Consider the following 19960-nt stretch of genomic DNA (forward strand, 5'->3'; position numbering starts at 1 on the left):
AAGAGATGTGAAACAACAACAAAACACGCAACATTTCCACATAAAAGAGAAAATGACCACAATAAATTGATTAAAACAACTGGAAACATATGCAAAAGGACTAAAATGTGATTCAAATTTTTCACAAAATGGTGTAAAACAACCACAAAGTGATGCCAAGCAACCATAAAACAAGCAAAATGTCCAAAAAACAATCGAGAGAAAATTACCACAAAAGAGGTTTAAAACAACAGGAAAATGATGAAAATCTGACTCAATATTATAGCAACATGATGCAAAACAACCATTAAAAATTTCAAAGAGATGTGAAACAACAATGGAAACAAGCAACATTTCCACAAAATGACCACAAAGAGCCTTAAAACAACAGGAAGTGGATGTAAAATGACTGAAATATGGTTAAAACTCAGCAAAACTTCAACAAAACGACCACATAAACACCTAAAACAACTGAAATGGCTGAGAATGTACTCAAAATTAACACAAAAAGACGTGAAACGATCACAAAAAGACACTAGCTCTGCATACGTCTGCAGTGAATGATGTGTTCAGGTACTGCTAGGATTCTGGAAACTGGATCCTGTAAATCACTCTGATGACAAATGAATCAGAATTTGAGCTTGGACCTGCAAACTAGAACCTGAAGACTCCGAACAAAAAGAAATCTGACAGAAACAGACTTTAAAATCCACACATGAACGTCTAGAAGGCGCCTGATTGTTCTCTGGGTGAGGAGGTGAGTTCCTGCCGACCAGTCGCTGATCCTCCTGACGGTTCTTCAGTATCGGCTGTCGCTGCCGTTTCATATCTGGAGCACAATTCAGCCGAGGATGAGGCTGAACTAATCGATTTTCTGCTGGATTTCAGCTCCTCCTGCTGCTCTCCTGGTTTCCTCGTCATTCTCATTCTCCTGCTTCCCTTTTCTGCCCTGATCCTACTTTTCTCCACATCTGGCTTTTTTAATCCTCACTTTTACTGTAAAAAATGTTTTTCAGCAGATCTTTAATAAATAAATACAGATATTTTTCTGTGTTTTTCATCGAAAAATGTTTTTCTACAAGTCTGCTGTGAAACTACAGTCAAACATGACAAGAAGCCATCATTTTATAACCTAATAATAGATTTTTAAACAGTTTAGAGGGTCGGTTTAGTGAAGCAATAGAGTTGTGTTCTGTTTGAAAAGAGAAAAAATCTGGTAGTAAACGGGAGAATGCTCAAATGTTCAAAAACTACAAATACAGCGAGAGTAATAGCAAATATCTTTTAAGTAATTATAGTTTTGCTTGATCAAATACAGTAAAAAAAAACAGTTACATATTATTCTCTATTGTAAGTTCACAGTTCAATGTTGAAGAAATTAACACAAATGGGCTTGAAAAAGCTGCAGATATAAAATGACTGAAAAAGAAAAACGCAAAACAACCACAAAATGACAACAAAAGAGAAATAAACTCAAAAAGACCTAAAAGCACTGCAAGCAGAAGTAAATGTCTTAAAAGGGACTCAAAATTATCACAAAAAGATGCAAAACGACAACAAAACATCTCAAAACAGCAGCACAAAGATTTAAAATCACTGGAAAAAGTCGCAAAATGACTTAAAAATGACTCAAAATGATCACATAAAGATGCAAAATGACAACAAAACATTTCAAAACAACCACAAAAAGGAATAAAACAACTGGGAAAAGATGCAAAATGACTTAAAAACGACTCAAAATGATCACAAAAAGATGCAAAACAGCAACAAAAAAACCCCACAAAAAGACTTAAAACAACTGGAACAAGAATTAAAAGCACCAAAGCCAAAAAAGAAAAAAATAGCAAAACAAGCATGATAAAAGATGTAGGAATGTGAAACAGCCATAGAAACAAGCAACATTTCCAACCACAAACAAACACATAAAGACAAAATGACCACAAAAAGGCTTAAAACAACCAGAAAAAGACACAAAATGACTTAAACCGACTCAAAATTATCACAATAAGATGCAAAATGACAACAAACCATCTCAATAAGGCCACAAAAAGCTTAAAACAACTGCAAGGGGATATTAAATGATGCAAAAACGACTCAAAATGATCACAAAAAGATGCAAAACAGCAAAACAAAAAATAAAAAAGGTTTGAAACAGCTGCAAGAAGATGTAAAAAAGCTTAAAAAGGACTCAAAATTGTAACAAAAACATACAAAACAACAACAAAACATTTCAAAACAGCCACAAAAAGACTTAAAACAGCTGGAAAAAGACACAAAATGACTCAAAATGACCACAAAAAGATGTAAAACAACAACAAAACATCTCAAGACAGTCACAAAAAGACTTAAAACAGCTGGAAAAGACACAAAAGGACTCAAAATGACCACAAAAAGATGCAAAACAACAACAAAACATCTCAAAACAGCCACAAAATGGCCCAAAATGACCACAAAGGGCCTTAATGGCCACAATAGGGCTTGAAACAACTGGAATAAGATGGAAAATGGCTGAAGACTGACTTAAAAACAACTCAAAATAATCACAAAAATATGCAAAATGACAACAAAACATCTCAAAAAGACTTAAAACAGTTAAAAAAGAAGGAAAATAACTTTAAAATTACTTAAAAATTACACTAAAAGGCACAGAATGACCAGAAAATGATGCAAAAAATGAAGCAACCACAAAAACAAGCAACATTTCTGTTCTTCTTTTTGCCACGTCTTCTCCATCATTTCCCTTTATTCCTCTTCCTCTTCCTCCTCCTCCTCCTCCTCAGTGCTCCAGGTTCTGGTCCGATGTTCAGGTCCACCACGGTGGCCGTGGACCCGGCCGATCAGTCCAGACCCGACTGGACGGACGTCGGCTCGCTGGGAACGAGTGAGTTTTCTGGTCTTTAATATTTAACAAGGCTGTGTTTGGTTTGTGTGATGAAGGTTTTAGTCTCCATATTGGAGGATTAAAGTGAATCTGCAGCTCTGAGGAACACGAAGGTTTGGTTTGGTGGAAGAAGATGTTTCCTGCTAACAACAGGAACGAGCCAAGCAATTATCCAGAAAGAGAAAAATAGCTGCAGGAAGAAGCAGAAACAATAGAAATGAGAGAAAGTGCAGCGATCAGCAGAGCTGCTGCAGTAAATCAGAGACTTTACAGCATGAATCCTGATGCTGACCAACACCTGGATCACAATCAGACAAGAAATTATCACAAATATTGATCAGAATGATAAAGCTCTGTCGAACATTACTCAAAATGAGTGGGGAAGATGTCAAAATACACTCTAAATGTGTCAAACTTCACCGAAAATGTCTGAAAAATGACAAATGCTTGTTCATAATGACTGAAAATGTGACAAAATTTACTCAAAATATCCTCAGAATGACTCAAATGTTGATCAGAACGACAAAGTTCTGTCCAAAATGACTTAGAAAAACGTCAAAATACACTCTAAATGTGTCAAACCTCACTCAAAATGTCTGAAAAATGACAAACACTTCTTTAAAATTACTCAAAATGTGACAAAATTTACTGAAAATGTTTTCAGAATGACTCAAATATTGATCAGAACAACAAAGTTCTGTCCAAAATGATCCAAAATGGCTTAGAAAAATGTCAAAATATTCTCTAAATGTGTCAAACTTCAATAAAAATGTCTGAAAAATGACTCAAATATTGATCAGAATGACAAAGTTCTGTCCAAAATCACTCAAAAATGGTCCAAAATGACATCAAAATACACTCTAAATGTGTCAAACTTCACTCAAAATGTCTGAAAAATAGCCAGCTGCACCACAGACCTCAACCCTCCATAAAACTTACATTAAACCTGTCGTGTCGCTGTACTGGACGTCATTGTGTGCATTCATATAAATCTATAAAAGTGTAGATAAAAGCCTGTCTGAATATCCAGAGTCTGGGGAAATAGTCTGCGCTTAAATTTGTCATTCAGTCTGGATTTGTTCTGAATCAGGAGCTCCCCTCGGTCCGTCTCCAGTGGATTTTAGAGACCAAGATAGATGCGTTTTAAATAACACACCAAGCACAACAGAGTTCAGCAGCAGCGCTTCACAGAAACAATCAATTGTCTTCTCTCAGAACGCATCTCCAAACTTTTCTCTCTTTCATTTTAAAGTTGAAACAGGCGGAAAGAGTCGGGACGGCTGCATCAGAATTCACCTCCTAAATGCATTTTCACATTTAGAAGAGGAGGAGCGATAAAACTCAGACATTTAACAAACAGAGGAGACGCCATATTATGGATCAGAGCTCATCTTTAAACCTTCACTCAGGAAATAATTGTCTGAATCTTTCACCAGACAGAAGCATGTTGTAGAAAACTGGATATTACATGTTGGAATAAAACATCTAATAGCTACTATAACTACTATAAACAAACAACATGTCCAAGAGAAAAAAATAGTGAAAACAAGTAAAGTTTCTACTCATTAAGAGAAAGCTACCCTGAAAACAACTGCAAAGACACATAAAATGATTAAAAATGGACCTGAAATGGTCCCAAATACATGCAAAACATTCACAAAAAGATGCAAAAAGATGATAAACAACAATAAAAACAAACATAAATGTCACAAACAGATGTAAAATGACTAAAAAGAGACTCAAAAGTGTCTCAAAAACAGACAAATGATGAAAAAATGGCACAAAATGACTCCAAAATGATGCAAAGAATGTGAAACAACAATAAAAACACGCAAAAATTCCACAAAATGACAACAAAAACAGAAAATGACCACAACAATGCCTAAAACAACTGGATGGAGATGGAACGTGTAAGAAGTGATCCACACAATCACAACAAAGAGCCTTAAAACAACAGGAAGTAGATGTAAAATGACTGAAATATGATTCAAAATTGTAACAAAATAACTCTAACTGATGTGAAACGTCCAGAAAAATAAGAAAAAAATCCACAAAATGACCACATAATGAGAAAATGACCGAAAAACACCTAAAAAAAGACAGAATGACACCAAAAAGGCTTAGAACAATTGGAAGTAGACGGAAAATGACTTATTCTGATTCAAAATTGTGACAAAACGATGCAAAATAATCATGAAAAATTAAAGAAATGTCAGGAAATAATCGTCTTCTTCTTTCACCAGACTGATTTATAGATAGACGACAGCATGTTACACAAAAACTGGATATTCTATGTTGGAATTAAAGCTTTAATCTTGTTTTTGGGGCATTCAGCTGGGTGCTTGTGTCTTTTCTTAAGTCCGTCCTACACCCATAAATCACATTCAGACGTGTTGAAAGCAGTAATGAAGCTGAATAAATGCATCGGGAGCTTTACAGTGAACATGAAAGCGTGTTTCTCTTCCTACTTTCTTCTTTACAGGCAGATAATCCTGTTAAGTTCTGCTTGTATTCTAACCAGCTCTAATCCTTCTTCCTCCATCCAGAACCTCCGACCCAGCTCATCCAGCCCTTCCTTCCCCTGGAGACAAGCCTCCAGTGGGCCTACGACCAGGTGGACACCGGTACCTCTGCGACGCCCGCCGCAGACATCCTCAACAAGCGCCACCTGACGCCGACCAACACCGAACTCTTCAACAAGCTGCCCTGGGCTCGTCTGAATGGCCCCAGAACTCCTGGTAAAGCCCATCCCGAGGCGCCGTCCGTCCCCTGCAGGGTCAGACCGGTTTCCTTCTCGCTGCCCAAGCGGAGCTGCGTCCTGCTGCACCAGTCGGCCGCCGTCTTCATCCAGGAACGGGCCAAGAACCTGGCCGACAAACCGGCGGATCAGCAGCAGCTCAAATCTCCGGTTTGTGCCGATGTGGACACTGCGAGCCGCTGGGATACTGGAAACCGGTGCGAGGACGGTAAAGCCGAGAAGGCAGCTGCAGGACTCTCTGGGACCGGAGCCCAGGTCGCTTTATGCAATGGAGATGATAACGCCACCGTCAGCAGGAACCAAGCCCAGCTCTCCTTACATAACGACAACAGGAGTCCAGCCCAAGACGGTGCCGAAGCACCAGAAGACAATCAGACGCCCGATTCTGAGCCAGAAAAGACTCAAACGGAGCCCGAAGTTTCATCTCCCGCCCCTCCAAGTCGACCCAAAGAGCCGTTCTGCCGAGTCCTGAGCCGAGACGGTGGCCGGGTTCTGCTGTGGCCGACGGAGATGGTCAGCTACACCAAGACGTCGCCCTCCGTCTCCTACAGCGTCAACCCTCTACTGTACGACTTCAGAGCACACAACAAGGCCAGGGAGGGAAATAAAGGAGGGCTGGAGAGAATAAAGCCATCTGTGATCAAACAACCCGGCTGCCAACGGAGGCAGGAAGATTCGCAGGGAGGCAGGGAGGTGAGGAGAGATGAAAGGAAAGGGGAGGATGAAGGAGGACAGCCGGGAAATCCTGTGGAACTCGTAGCCCGTTGTAGCGCCGGCGACGCATCTCCGGATGAAAGCGCTTTAAAATTCGCTTCCGCTGAATGCCACCGAGCGCCGACGCCGGGCCTTCAGAAACCAGCTGTGAAGAGGAGGAGGAGGAGGAGGAAGAGGAGGGGAGGCGTGAGGAGGGGGATGAGGAAGAGGGGGAGAAGGAAAAGGCGAGAAGATAGAAAGGACCTGGAGAGGGGAAGGAGGATAATAAGCAGCCTTTGTGCGAGTCAGATGTTTGAAGGGAAAGTGGAGGAGAGGTGGAAGCGAGAGGGCAAAGAGGAGAGGAGGGAAAAAGGGCTATTAAGCAATCTGGCGGCACATCGGCTGGTGGGAGGCAGAGAAAAGAGGATGAGAGGAGAAGAGAGGAGGATAAGGGGAGATCAGACGGAGCAGGAGAGGGCAGGTAGAAATGACGAGAAGAGGGGAGAGCTATTAAGTAATCTTCCCGTGAATCGGTGTAATCGCTGTAACCAGCTGTGTCTGCAGGTGAAAAGGGAGGCCAGCCAGCATCAATCCCAGCAATCAGCCTCCGGGTGGGGCCAGGGGCTCGGAAAGCTCCTCTGCAGGGGTGCAGCATGTGGCCCAGTGATTAGCCCCATCCCCGGGTCTGTTATAGCGACGCCACGCTGTCCTGCAATTACACCCGACCCAGCTCAGAATGAAGGGGGGACAGAGGAAGAGGAGCAGAGGAACCCAAGGAAGATAAAAGCCGCCGAGGAGGCCGAAGAAGACGTGTGTGACCCGACGATTAGCGAGCCGGAGATTCGACTCATTCCCAAAGCTGGCGCTGAAGCAGTGTGCGATCCAGCGATTAGACTCGTCCCTGCATGTGCTCAAAGACAAACAACACCTGCAGGAGGCGGCGCCCCGGCGTCGGACCCACACTGCTCTGCACAAAACGCCGAAACCGACACGAACCTCGACAGAGATTCCTGCAAGAGGAAGAGGAGCTCGGAGGAGGCGATGCCGAGGAAGAAACGGAAACGAGGGAGGAGGCCAACGAGGAGAGGCGGCGAGGCCTGTCGGTGTCGGGAGCTCAACGGGACGCTGTCGGACGACTCGGTTTGCAGGACGAACTCCGAGGACGGCGAGGAAACGGAAAAAGAGGAGAGGAGTCAGGACGACGACTCTGGAGACAATCACAACCTGGCCGACAACAAACCGACCTGCAGTGGCGAGACGTCCGAACTCTCTCCTCCCTGTAGCACTGAAGACGCACCGACAGACTCAGACTGTCGCTGCAGCAACGAGCACACGAACGAAACCAAACCGCAGCAACAAACCCGACACGAACTCTGCAAACCTCTCCCCGCCGTTTGTTCTGATTGTAATCACTGTGGAGGCAAAAGCGGAGGCGAGGAGGGGAGGAGGGTGAGGCAGGAGGAGGCGCCGAGGAGGAAGGAGGCCGACCCCGAGCACCTCTACCCGGAGAAGAAGCCTCGCTTCCCCCGCCGCCTCCCTCCACCCTGCCTCCCCCTCCACGCTCCCCTCCTCCTGCCGCCGTCGCTCTCCTCCCCCTCCTCCTCGTCCTCCTCCTTCTCCTTCCATCACACCATCATCCAGCATCACCTGTCGCTCCTCCCGCCTCCATCTCACCTCCACATCCCTTCATACCCTCACCTCCTGCCCTCCTTCTCCCCTCACCTCTCCCCCCTCGCTCTGAATCCACCACCTCCTCCACCTCCTCCATCCTTCTACGCCTCCTCCCCCATCCCTCTCCTGGACGTCCCCGGTCCTTACCCAGCGTTCCACCCGGTCCAGAGCCACCATCCCTCCCTTTACCCTCCTCCTCACCCGGCAGTCCTCCCCTTACAGGTTTTGTTCTGAAATTAAAACAAAGAAAAGCTGCATTTTCCTATTTTTCTGCAGAAAACAAAAGCAGCTTTTATGCATCATCGCCCGCGAGGCCGAGAACAATTTCAGGAACACTTAAGTAGAGAAACAAAACGAATCTTTTCTTCAAGCCAAACCTCTGGCAACCTCATTGCCCCGTCCAAACACTCCGAAAAAAAATAAAAATGATGCCTAATTATCTTCATCAGCCGCAATCCAGTTGGAAATGAGCCTCAGGTGTGCAGCCAGCGGGATGCTGCTGAGGAAACACAGCTGGCCTCAAATCAGCCGCCGCTCCTGTTTAGCATTTTAAACCAATCATTTGCTTGCGAGGCATGTTGGAGTATTTTAGGTTTTTTTTTCGTCCGCGTGTGACTTTAAAGGACAAATTCACCCTCAGATATCTTCAATCTGCCGTAATAAATGCAGAGTTTTTTGGGAGGGCTTTTTTTCTTGTTGAAATTCAAATTTTTTTCCCCTCATGGGAGCTTCCACTTGAGTCGGTGATTTTCCTGCATTTCCATGAATCGAAGGCAGGTGTGAAGTCGCTGCTGCAGGTTGCGAGATGCAAAAAGCTATTTACCCGATGAGGGTGGATTCTGAAAGGTCGAAACACAATATTTCTGCTACTTTGCTGCATGGTTTCATCCAAATGCCTCATAATTTAGCAAATATAAAACAATAAAACATGACCTGATTAAGTTTCAGCTGCAAAATATCGGCTATTTTGTCGAATAAAAGGGTCATTCCAGAACTGGAGGACATTTGGGCTTCAAAACGTTTGAAAAATAAACCAGTTTTCTACTGTATATTGATTTATAATAGGTAATAAACTTATCAAAGGCTTGATTGGCTCAGCTTGCACATCAATGGTAGCATTTTTATTCCATGTTTTCTGTGTTGTTTGCTAACCCTACTCTAATCACAGTAACAGGGTTACTAATCCATGCTAATGTGATCTTTTTCTCAGCAGTAGAAGCTAGATATTTAGCTGCTGTTACTGCTGACCAAGAGGACAAACTGACTGATGGAAAACAGTCCAAAGAATTAGTCTGATCCTGATAATATGAGGTAGAGTGAGACATTCAATCAAGGCTGATAATGTGATGAAGATATGAAAAATAGAAGAGAGGACATAGCTTTGATCTACACATTCTTTAGGAAAACTGTTTGATGATGGAAATGACAAAAACAAGACATCAAATGACAAAAACGTGACACAAAATGACAAAAATAAGATATAAAATGACAAAAACAAGATGCAAAATGGTAAAAACGAGACACAAAACAACAAAAACGTGACAAAATGATAGAAATAAGACAAAAAAATGAGAAAAACAACAAGACAGAAAATGAAAAAAGGCACAAAACGACAGAGACGAGACAAAATGACAAAAACAAGATGGAAAACGACAGAAACGAGACACAAAATGTCAAAAACGAGACGGAAAATGACAGAAAAGAGACAGAAAATGACAAAAACAGGACACAAAATGACAAAAAACAAGACAAAATAAAAATGAGACACAAAATGACCAAAATGAGACATAAAACAACAAAAACAAGACAAAACAACAAAAACATGACACAAAATGACAAAAACAAGATGCAAAATGACAGAAACAAGACACAAATTGAAAAAAACAAGACACAAAACAACAAAAAAAGACACATAATGACAAAAATGAGACAAAATGAAAAAACAAGACACAAAATGACAAAAACAAGACACAAAATGACAGAGACAAGATTCAGGATTCAAGAAACAGGATTCAGTTTGGTCATCAGGGGGTGGGACAAGAGAAAAATGTCATTTTAGAGGAACTCCAGACTTATTTGGTATTTTAAAAATATTTTCAATAATTTTTCTTTTTCGATTTGGTCTCAGGACAAGAACATTTACACAACAACTGCATGTTTTAGTATTTTGGATTATTTGAAATTTGATGGGTAAAATGTCTTCCAAATCTGGAATGGACCTAAAAGCAGAAATTAAAGGAAAACTCCACCGATTTTGCACATCAAAGTTTGTCTCCAGGTCTCGGGGAGCTGCTTCTGAGTCAGTTTGTTGAACGTTTCAATAAAATCTGAGTACATGCAGCTGGTTGCTCATCATAAGACTGGAAGCTGGAGGCTAAATTAACAGCACCGCATCCCCAAAACTGCACCATCTGCAGTCGATTTCCATCGTAAGTCAGCACCAGTTCGACAGAAAGAAAGAAAGTACACGAATAGTAATAAAAGAAGACGCATTCTGCTGCCAGAGTTTCAAAGAAATGCCCATTGTGAGTCGTGTTAAATGCGACGCTGCAGCACGACGAGGAGAGAATAGTAAAAGAAGACGACACGTTCAGGGTGTGCGAGTATAAGTGGGCAGAGATAATGGATGTGTGAACACTAGCCAGTCGGAATAATGGGAAATTTTCTGTTCCCGCATGATGTGAATGCAGCATCAGGCGGCTGCAGTTAGCTGAATGCTAACAAAACCTGCTGCTCAAATGATCAGAGGTTTAGCTTTCACTGTCCAGAGCAGCATTAGAAATTTAACATTAAATAGAAGAATATGGATTTGACTTTTCAGAAACATTCATTGTCAACTATTGGACACTTTACTGGGTTAAGTCATCTAAAAAACGCCTGAATTGTCTAGCTACAGCTTCTTAAATGTAAATATTTTCATTTTTTTTCCTTCTCAGTGACAGAAAACTGAAAATATTTGGACAAAATAAGACTTTTGTCAACTTGAGCTTCCAGAAATGCACTGATCAACATTTTGCCCCATTTTATAGACCGAACAATCAATTAATCGAGAAAATAATCAACAGAAAATGGAATTAATCGCTAGTTGCAGCTGTTTTTTGGTGATCTTAACATTAACCCTCCTGTTTTCCTCATTTACAGGCACCACAAAATATTGTTTCCTTGTCTGAAAAAATAAAAAAAATTCAGCAAAAAAAAATCCCCAAATTTCTGAAAATTCGCAAAACCTTCAGGAAGTAAATTCCAACAATTCCTTAAAAGTTTCCCTTAAAAGTTTTATTTAAAAAAAAAAAAAAAAAAAAGTCCCCAAATTTGGCAAGAAAGTTCTTGTAAATATTTTTCAAAAATGAGTAAAATTCTTCCAAAAAATCCTAAAAATATCTAAAGTGATTCCATATATATCAGTAATACTTCTAATATTTTCTTTAAGAACATTCACATAAAAATCAACCAAAATCCAGTGAAATTCGCAAAATTTTGTTTTTTTTTGTGAATGTTGTTAAGAAACATTTTTAACATTCTTTACTTCCACCAAAAAATGTTCAAAGATTTCCCAAAAACGTTGAAAATGTGGACATGAGAAGTTTCACTGTGAAATGTTTTCCACATTTTCAAACTTTGACCCGCAGGACGATACAAGGGTGAAGCAACCTGATTGGCTGGTCCAATTCTAGTGTGAGGTGTTCCCTTTTAACATAGAAAAAACATCCTTGTTTTTTTTTTTTTTTTTTTAAATTCACACAAATACCCCTGAACAGCATCAGAAACATGAGCTTCACCTTCATGATGTGAATGCAGCATCAGGCGGCTGCAGTTAGCTGAATGCTAACAAAACCTGCTGCTCCAATGATCAGGGGTTTGGCTTTCACTGTCCAGAGCAGCTTTTTAAAAACACGTTTTATTAGAAGTTGAACATTCATCAGTTATTTGATAATCTATTAATTGGGTTGGTTAAGTAATTTTTAAAATGGCCAATATTCCCTCATCGCAGCTTCTTCAATATGAATATTTTCTGGTTTCTCATCTTCTCAGTGACAGAAAAGTGAAAAATATTTGGACAAAACAAGACATTTCCCAACCATTGTCATGTTTCACCATTTTGTAAACCAAACCACTAATTAGTTATTCAAGAAAATAATCATTAGATTAATGGAATTAATTGCTAGCTGCAGTCCCTTAATGCTGTCAATAAATAATGAAATAATTAAAATAAAGGTCTTTTCAATCAGATTATTTGAAGCAAGCAAAGAACAGATTTTTTTTTTTAAAAAGTCAAAGTCAATTTTATTGTCATTTCTTCAATATGGACATGACACACCAAGGGTGGAAATGACCTTACTCTCTCTTCATGCAACAATAGACATTAAATAGACACTTAGAAGATTCTGAGATGAAAAAATATAACATAAATTTACAAAAATAAAAAATAGGATTTAAAAAGGCCAAAAATTAAGTAAATGAAGAACTAGAAAGCAAAAATCAGGTCAACTAAGAACAACGGAAGCAAAACTGGAACTAAGTAACAAATACACAACTATTGAAACGTTTGGGGTCACTTAAAAATGTCCTTATTTTTGAAAGAAATGCAGTTTTTTTTCAATGAAGATAACATTAAATGAATGATAAATCCAGTGTAGACATTGTTAATGTGGTAAATGACTATTCTAGCTGGAAACAGCTGATTTTTAATGGAATATCTCCATAGGGTTAGAAATGTAAACATGGCCGTGAGATAAAGTGGTAGATATGGGACAGAATATTAAAAACAGTGCAGATGAGTGACAACAGTAGAGGAAATAAGTAGAGTAAATTTGTTTGACTGTTCACTCCAACGTATCGGTAACTTCACTGCAAGTCTTATAAAATCACGACTTTAGTGTCTGTTTTAGGATTTTATTGATATTTAAGGCCGATAGAACAATTAATTAGCTTTGAAATTGCATCTTGAAACATTCTACCACAGTAATGTCTTTGCACGGAGCACTGTGGGATTTAAAACTGGAGAATTGATTGGTCAGGAGGAGGTGTTTTAAAGTGCATTTATCTGCTGTCGTGAATATAAACTGCTCAGTAAGAAGTGAAGCAGCTCGTAGTTACTTCAGATCCAGCCTCGTCCTACAGAACTCTGCACACGCCTGACGCCGGGTTCCGTTTTTAATTTGGTGTCTTCAGCGTGTGACGGCTGAACGTCAGAGCAAAATGTTAAGTTCAGAAATAAGCCTTTGCTCTTTGGTTGTGATGAACCGACTCCAGCGGCTGACCTTTACATTTGACGTTTTAGACTGTTGATTTTCTGCCGTCTCACTCGGCTGCTGCTGCTCTAAAAGTACCTCAAAGCGGTGGAAAACTTAACGTTTAGCGACTCAAACGAAACATGTGACTCCAACAGGAGACCAGATGTGAGGATTTGACTGTCAAACAACCACTTCCTGGGTCGTTTCAGAGCTGGAGGATATTTGGGCTTCAAAATGTTTGAAAAATAAACCTTCTCTTTTACAGTTTTCTGCTCCATATCGATCAATAATAGGTAATAAACTATCAAAGGCTTGATTGGCTCAGCTTCCACATCAATGGTAGCATTTTTATTCCATGTTTTCTGTGTTGTTTGCTAACTCTAATCACAGCAACAGGGTTGCTAACAGCAATAACAAAAACAAGACAGAAAACAAAAACGAGACAGAAAACAACAAAAACAAGACAAAAACGTCATTAACAGGTTGTGCTAACATGTTGTGGGACACACGTTTCATGTATAATTACTTAAAATATTACGTTGATTAACAAAAAATGTTCCCACAATTACAGAGACAACAATGAAAAAAATAATACCAAAAAGGACATTTAAATGTAATTTTAAGTGTTTTATTTGAGATTCAGTTTGGTCATCAGGGACGTGGGACAAGAGAAAAATGGCATTTTAAGGGGACTCCAGACTTATTTGGTATTTTAAAAATATTTTCAAACATTCTTTTCTCCTAATTTTGTTTTTTAGATTTGGTCTCAGGACAAGAACATTTACACAACAACTGCATGTTTTAGTATTTTGTACATGGATTATTGGAAATTTGATGGTGGGACATAAAATGTCCCCTAATTCTGGAATGATGCTCATCAGCCGGTTTGCAGCCTGACAGGTGATTTTCCACCCGCTGACAAAATAACTCGAGTGCTTTGTTTCACTGAAATGCAGGAAGTTTCTGTATTCCACCTGAGCAGCCCCTCAGGGTGCTTTTTCCTTTAAAGGGTTACGGAGGAGGATCCGGCCTCTCGCTCACTTCGGTTTTAATTATTTCTACTTTGTGTCACGAAGCGCGGGAGTGAAAATCCATCACAATTAAGAGAATGCGAACGCATCTTTGTAAACCCAGAGAGGGCGATGCACAGACTTCAGAGGTGTGATCGGCAGCAGAAACGATGAGCGAAGAGCAGAGTCACTCCCACACATTGTTTTCTCTGACGTTCCCTCTGAAGTCGAACATCTGGCTGCGATTGCTTTGGGCCATCCCTGGCAGCGCTGATCCGTCTCAGCGACTATAGATTACTCTGGTTTCAGACCGCAAACAAACAGAAACAAATAACTATGTGCATTAAAATTCAATTACAAGAAGCATTTTTTTTGGCTTATTGTGTTTTTTTGTGTGTGTGTGGGCGGATCAGTGTTGTTATTCTGAGTAAAATCTTTAGGCTGTAAAATCTATCGATCCTGGACACACACTGATTATTCTGCAGCCTCACCCACTCTGCCATCTTCATGGAAGTCATCAGGAACAAACTGATGCTTCCTCCGCAGGTGTTCTACGGTGTGTTGGACATGTCACCATGGTGACGCTGTGGTGGAACCAGTGGTGACACTATAAAGCCAATGGTGACACTATAAAGCCAATGGTGACACTGTGGAGCCAATGGTGTGACTATAAAGGCAATGGTGACACTATGGAGCCAATGGTGACACTTTGGAGCCAATGGTGACGCTCAGTATACAGAAGTGAGTACACCCCTGTGCAGTAAACATCTCAGTGATGGCAGTACTTCTAATCTGCTTGCTGTGATGTAAAATGAAAAACCAACAGCTTAGATTTACTATATTTAAAACAACAGACCCTGCAGTAGGAGCTCAGTGCAACAGAAGTGAATTCTGAGGTTCCACCTTTATTCATTGAGACAATTAATCTTGCTCAGCATTGAGGAAACCAAATTGCTGCTCAGATGTCACGTCATTCTATTTTTTCAGCTTCTCTTTGCTGAAAGGGTTTTGTTGCTCGACCTTCCTCTTTAAAACACACCCAAAGATGTTCCATTAGGTTCAAGTCCAGACACAGATTTTCCACGTCGTACTTTTCACTTCTTTAGACATTCTTGCGTCATGTAGTTCTTTGGATGATTCTCTGTATTCTGGTTTATCCTCAGACATTCATGACGCATCCAGAAATGTCATCAACACCTTCCTCATACAGCTCCAGATCATCATACCACCACCTCCGTGCTTCACTCTCAGGACTATACATCCACTGTGGTGGTCCTGGTCAGGTTCACACCGAGCATCTGGATCCATCTGAGTCCAACTCATTTATCTTCATCTAACCAAAGAATGTTCTTCAACATCCATCAGACTTCTTCTCATGTTCTTCAGCAAACTTTCATCTGGAAGTTTAGTTCTGAGCAGCAACGAGGTTTAGTTCTTGTCCCCCGTCCATAGAGGTTGATGTTCTGAAGGTTCCTTCAAACTGTCTGAGCTTCACACTAACTCTGGTTTCCATGGAGAACACCTGAACCAAGTCTGAAGCAGCTGCTGTCTGTTTTTACAGCTGGATGGAGAAAGTAGTTCACTGTCTGTGGAGTCATTTTAGGAGCTCTGATTAGTGGAACTATGACTCCTTCTAGACCTCCTGATTAGTGGTACTATGACTCCTTCTAGACCTCCTGATTAGTGGAACTATGACTCCTTCTAGACCTTCTGATTAGTGGAACTATGACTCCTTCTAGACCTCCTGATTAGTGGTACTATGACTCCTTCTAGACCTCCTGATTAGTGGTACTATGACTCCTTCTAGACCTCTTGATTAGTGGAACTATGACTCCTTCCAGACCTCCTGATTAGTGGAACTATGACTCCTACAAGACCTCCTGATTAGTGGTACTATGACTCCTTCTAGACCTCCTGATTAGTGGTACTATGACTCCTTCTAGACCTCCTGATTAGTGGAACTATGACTCCTTCTAGACCTCCTGATTAGTGGAACTATGACTCCTTCTAGACCTCCTGATTAGTGGTACTATGACTCCTTCTAGACCTCCTGATTAGTGGAACTATGACTCCTACAAGACCTCCTGATTAGTGGTACTATGACTCCTTCTAGACCTCCTGATTAGTGGTACTATGACTCCTTCTAGACCTCCTGATTAGTGGAACTATGGCTCCTTCTAGACCTCCTGATTAGTGGAACTATGACTCCTTCTAGACCTCCCGATTAGTGGTACTATGACTCCTTCTAGACCTCCCAATTAGTGGTACTATGACTCCTTCTAGACCTCCCGATTAGTGGTACTATGACTCCTTCTAGACCTCCTGATTAGTGGTACTGTGACTCCTTCTAGACCTCCTGATTAGTGGTACTATGAGTCCTTCTAGACCTCCTGATTAGTGGTACTATGACTTCTTCTAGACCTCCTGATTACTACTGTTCACTGATTTTTAGTTGCTCTCTGACCTTCCTGGATCACCTTTTGCACTCTTGCAGCCTCATATCATCATACTTCCACCTCCGTGCTTCACTGTCAGGACTATGCATCCACTGTGGTAGTCCTGGTCAGTTTGGTTGGATGTTTTTTTTGTTTGTTTGTTAGTTTTTTTAATCTTTGTGGAGTCTGACACTCAGATCTTTCACTTCCCGTCTTCAATTATTTTCCATGCGGAGCCATGATGCAGACATAGACACAGGCCATAGGTCCAAAACTGGATGTTCTGCTGTTCACAGCTCATTTTAGAACCATGTTCATGCAGTTAGACTGACTGGAAATCACAGCTGGACTCAGTTTTGACTCACTTTTTCACTTGATTTACTTTTGTTGCTTTGAGTTTCTACTCTGTGGTCCAACGTTTCAATATATTCCTTCTGAAGCGTCAGTTTTTGATACTTGTTCAGAGGTAACACTCCACTGTTCAGCCTAAAAATATTGAAATTATTGTCAATTTATGCCATTTTGAATCATGTGACACTGTATAGGTGTTCTCACTTCTCTTGTACCTGCAGCTTGCTGTCACAAAAACCCACTTCTTCTTCTTCTTGCAGCTCTGAGCGTAAAACACCAGGGTTATATCTAGCTGGTGTGACGGCGCTCGTACAGCAAACGTGTTCTCTCCCTGTAGCCGTGCACCACCAGGGGTTACAAACCACATGTTCTCCATGGATGTAGGTTTTATTTATTAATGTGATGAACTGATTGCATTAGAGGAGAAAAAAGCAGTTCTTAGATGTATTTTTGTAGAGAACCCCTCAGTTGAATGAGGCACGGTTTTTGTATCATGTACTCTGATGCTATTTTAGCTGGTAAACAAACCCCACAGCCACTAAATATCCGTCTCCTTGTTAATCTGTCGTACATTTGTTCTGGTCATCAATCAGTGGGGCTTAAAAGGTCACATTTGAGTTCCTTCAGAGAACAGTTTCACCCTGTTTTTGTCAGAGAAATGTCTTGAGATCCGATAAACTAATATTTAGCTGACTTTTTTTGTGTAATCTAATTTCAGCCAAACTCATATCCACAGATATTATCCCTGCTAATATGATAGATCTAGTAAATCCATTGAGAAAAATAAATTACTCTGAAAATGGAAATAAATGGGTAGACTTGATATCAGAGCTGTGTTGTCCTTGTGTCTTTTTCTTCTGACTTGCTTTCACACACAAAAAAACTCCATTATCAGCAAACACATCTGCGAATCGATACCTTTTGCCGCCGTAATTTCCCCTGCGTGTGAAATAATAAAGCGAAAAAGGCAAAATGAGCTTTCGGAGAATATTTTAAACACTTTATAGACTGAAAATAGGCGATTTAAAGTCTGGAAGACGACGCCTCGGATGATCAGACGCTTGCCTCGGGATGTGCATGAGAGTGTGTGTGTGTGTGTGTGTGTGTGTGTGTGTGTGTGTGTGTGTGTGTGTGTGTGTGTGTGTGTGTGTGTGTGTGTGTGTGTGTGTGTGTGTGTGTGTGTGTGTGTGTGTGTGAGAGCGTGCACGTGTGTGTGTGTGTTTGTGTCCAGGAGGCCCGTCGACAGCTGGGACCATAATGTTCAATGAGTAAAATAGCGTCAAAACTCAACATGTTCAACACCTGAGGCTGTGTGTGTGTGTGCGTGTGTGTGTGTGTGTGTGTGCATGTTGTTGAGAAACATGGAGGTATGAGATCCCAGAATCAGCCACAAGGGTGAGACTCTGGCAGAATAACAGCTAAATAAGGGAACATTGTGATATTATAACCTGTGATTTATAACTGATTCATGCGATAACCTAATAAATGTGTTAAAGCTAACACAAATACCTATTTTTATAATCTTTGTTTAAGAAGTAACTAAGTCAGAACAGCAACTCACTGTGAAAAGTGATGTTTTGGTTACCAGGGAAACTGATGTTTTTGATAGATATGACAAATATGAGGAACTAATGCTTTATTAAGTGGAAATGCTTTTAAGAGTTTTGATTACTATGAAACTGAGATGTTTTAGAAAGAGTTTTGATTACTGTTAAACTAAGGTTTTTAACTTAGTAATGAAGTGAGAAGTCAAGAGCTAAGGTGAACTGGGGTCAAGTGTTCACAGTAAAGGTTATTAACCTCGAAATAGACGTCAGGGATTTTTGTGAGTCTGACATCTGTTTCCTGACCGGAGGCCTGCTCTGAGCTGCAGATGGAACAAATACATTAATAGAGAAGTGAGACTGAGTGGAAGGGTCCAAACAGTCCAAACAGTTAGTTTGAGTTCCTCAAACATGGAGGAGTCTTAGGATGAGTTGGGGGGGAGCTGGTGGAACAGTCCAGAATAGATGGTTTTAGTTCCTCCAGAGCACGCAGGGGCCGGGCGGTGGCCGGGCGGTCCAAGGTTTTGGTTCCTCCAGAGCACGCAGAGGCCACGAGGTCAGTGGATGGAAGCAGTGCACGAGTAAGGAGGGGGATGGATGTTGTCATCATGTATGTTAATTAAGTGTGCAGTCATTGCATATGCAAAAGGTTCAGTTGTTGTATAAATTGCACTGGATCGAGACACGAGCTGGGAGTCGTTGCGAGGTGGTCACTGGTTGCAATCCAGGGTAGAAATGCTCTGAGCAAAGGGGATTTTACCACGTAACTCGGACGGGGGATTCAACATGATCTGCAAAGGAATATCTGTTCTATTGGAATTATGGACTGAAGGAGTGCTCTTTCTGCACTGTTTGAGGATTACGAAAGACTGTGATCTAAAAATAACGCTGACTGAAGGAATATAACTGAACTCTACTATTTCCAAAGGATTAACACCAGAATGGATTAACAAAGTTTTTATTGGGCCAAACAACATAAAGGATACCAGCAGATCTAAATGGGGACTGAACTCTCTCTCCACCTCCTCCCTGGAGCAGAGCCCCAGCGGGGCGTCGGTCTTCAGGTGAGCAGCAGGTGAGGCCACACCCTCTGCTCTCCCCCTCCAGATTACATAGTTTGGGTGATTATTGCTCTTCTTAGATAAAAGCATAGTTCCAGTTAGGAGTCATATTAGAGGATTGTTATAGAAATTAATGTTTAATTGGTTGTCTGATGATTTATGGGCTATTGCTATTTCCCTGCTGAAATATTATAATAAAGTATTCATCCTGCAATTAAAGTTAACAGATTGGAAATTCTATTTATTTTTATCATGATGATGAATTAACCATATATATCTTCTCAGTTTGTAAAAAGTCAGGTTATTGTGTGCATTACATCTAAAACTGGTTCTGTCAGGTTAC

The 19960-nt window shown here is 40.9% G+C and overlaps 1 protein-coding gene across 2 annotated transcripts in view; it reads left to right on the plus strand.

The window, feature by feature from the left end:
* LOC111584963 (uncharacterized) overlaps positions 1-17842 on the plus strand; it is an 89349-nt gene extending 71507 nt beyond the window's left edge. The window contains exons 4-5 of one of the 2 annotated variants that reach the window (XM_023294327.3): positions 2760-2860; positions 5407-17842. In XM_023294327.3, coding sequence (XP_023150095.2) covers positions 2760-2860; positions 5407-8216 — 2911 coding nt within the window. In that variant the 3' untranslated portion in view covers positions 8217-17842. The remainder of the gene's footprint in view (positions 1-2759; positions 2861-5406) is intronic. The other variant, XM_055018482.1, reaches the window with a different exon arrangement.
* Positions 17843-19960: the final 2118 nt, after the last annotated feature.

The sequence above is a fragment of the Amphiprion ocellaris genome, chromosome 16, assembly GCF_022539595.1.
Source record: "Amphiprion ocellaris isolate individual 3 ecotype Okinawa chromosome 16, ASM2253959v1, whole genome shotgun sequence".
Classification (NCBI taxonomy): domain Eukaryota; kingdom Metazoa; phylum Chordata; class Actinopteri; family Pomacentridae; genus Amphiprion; species Amphiprion ocellaris.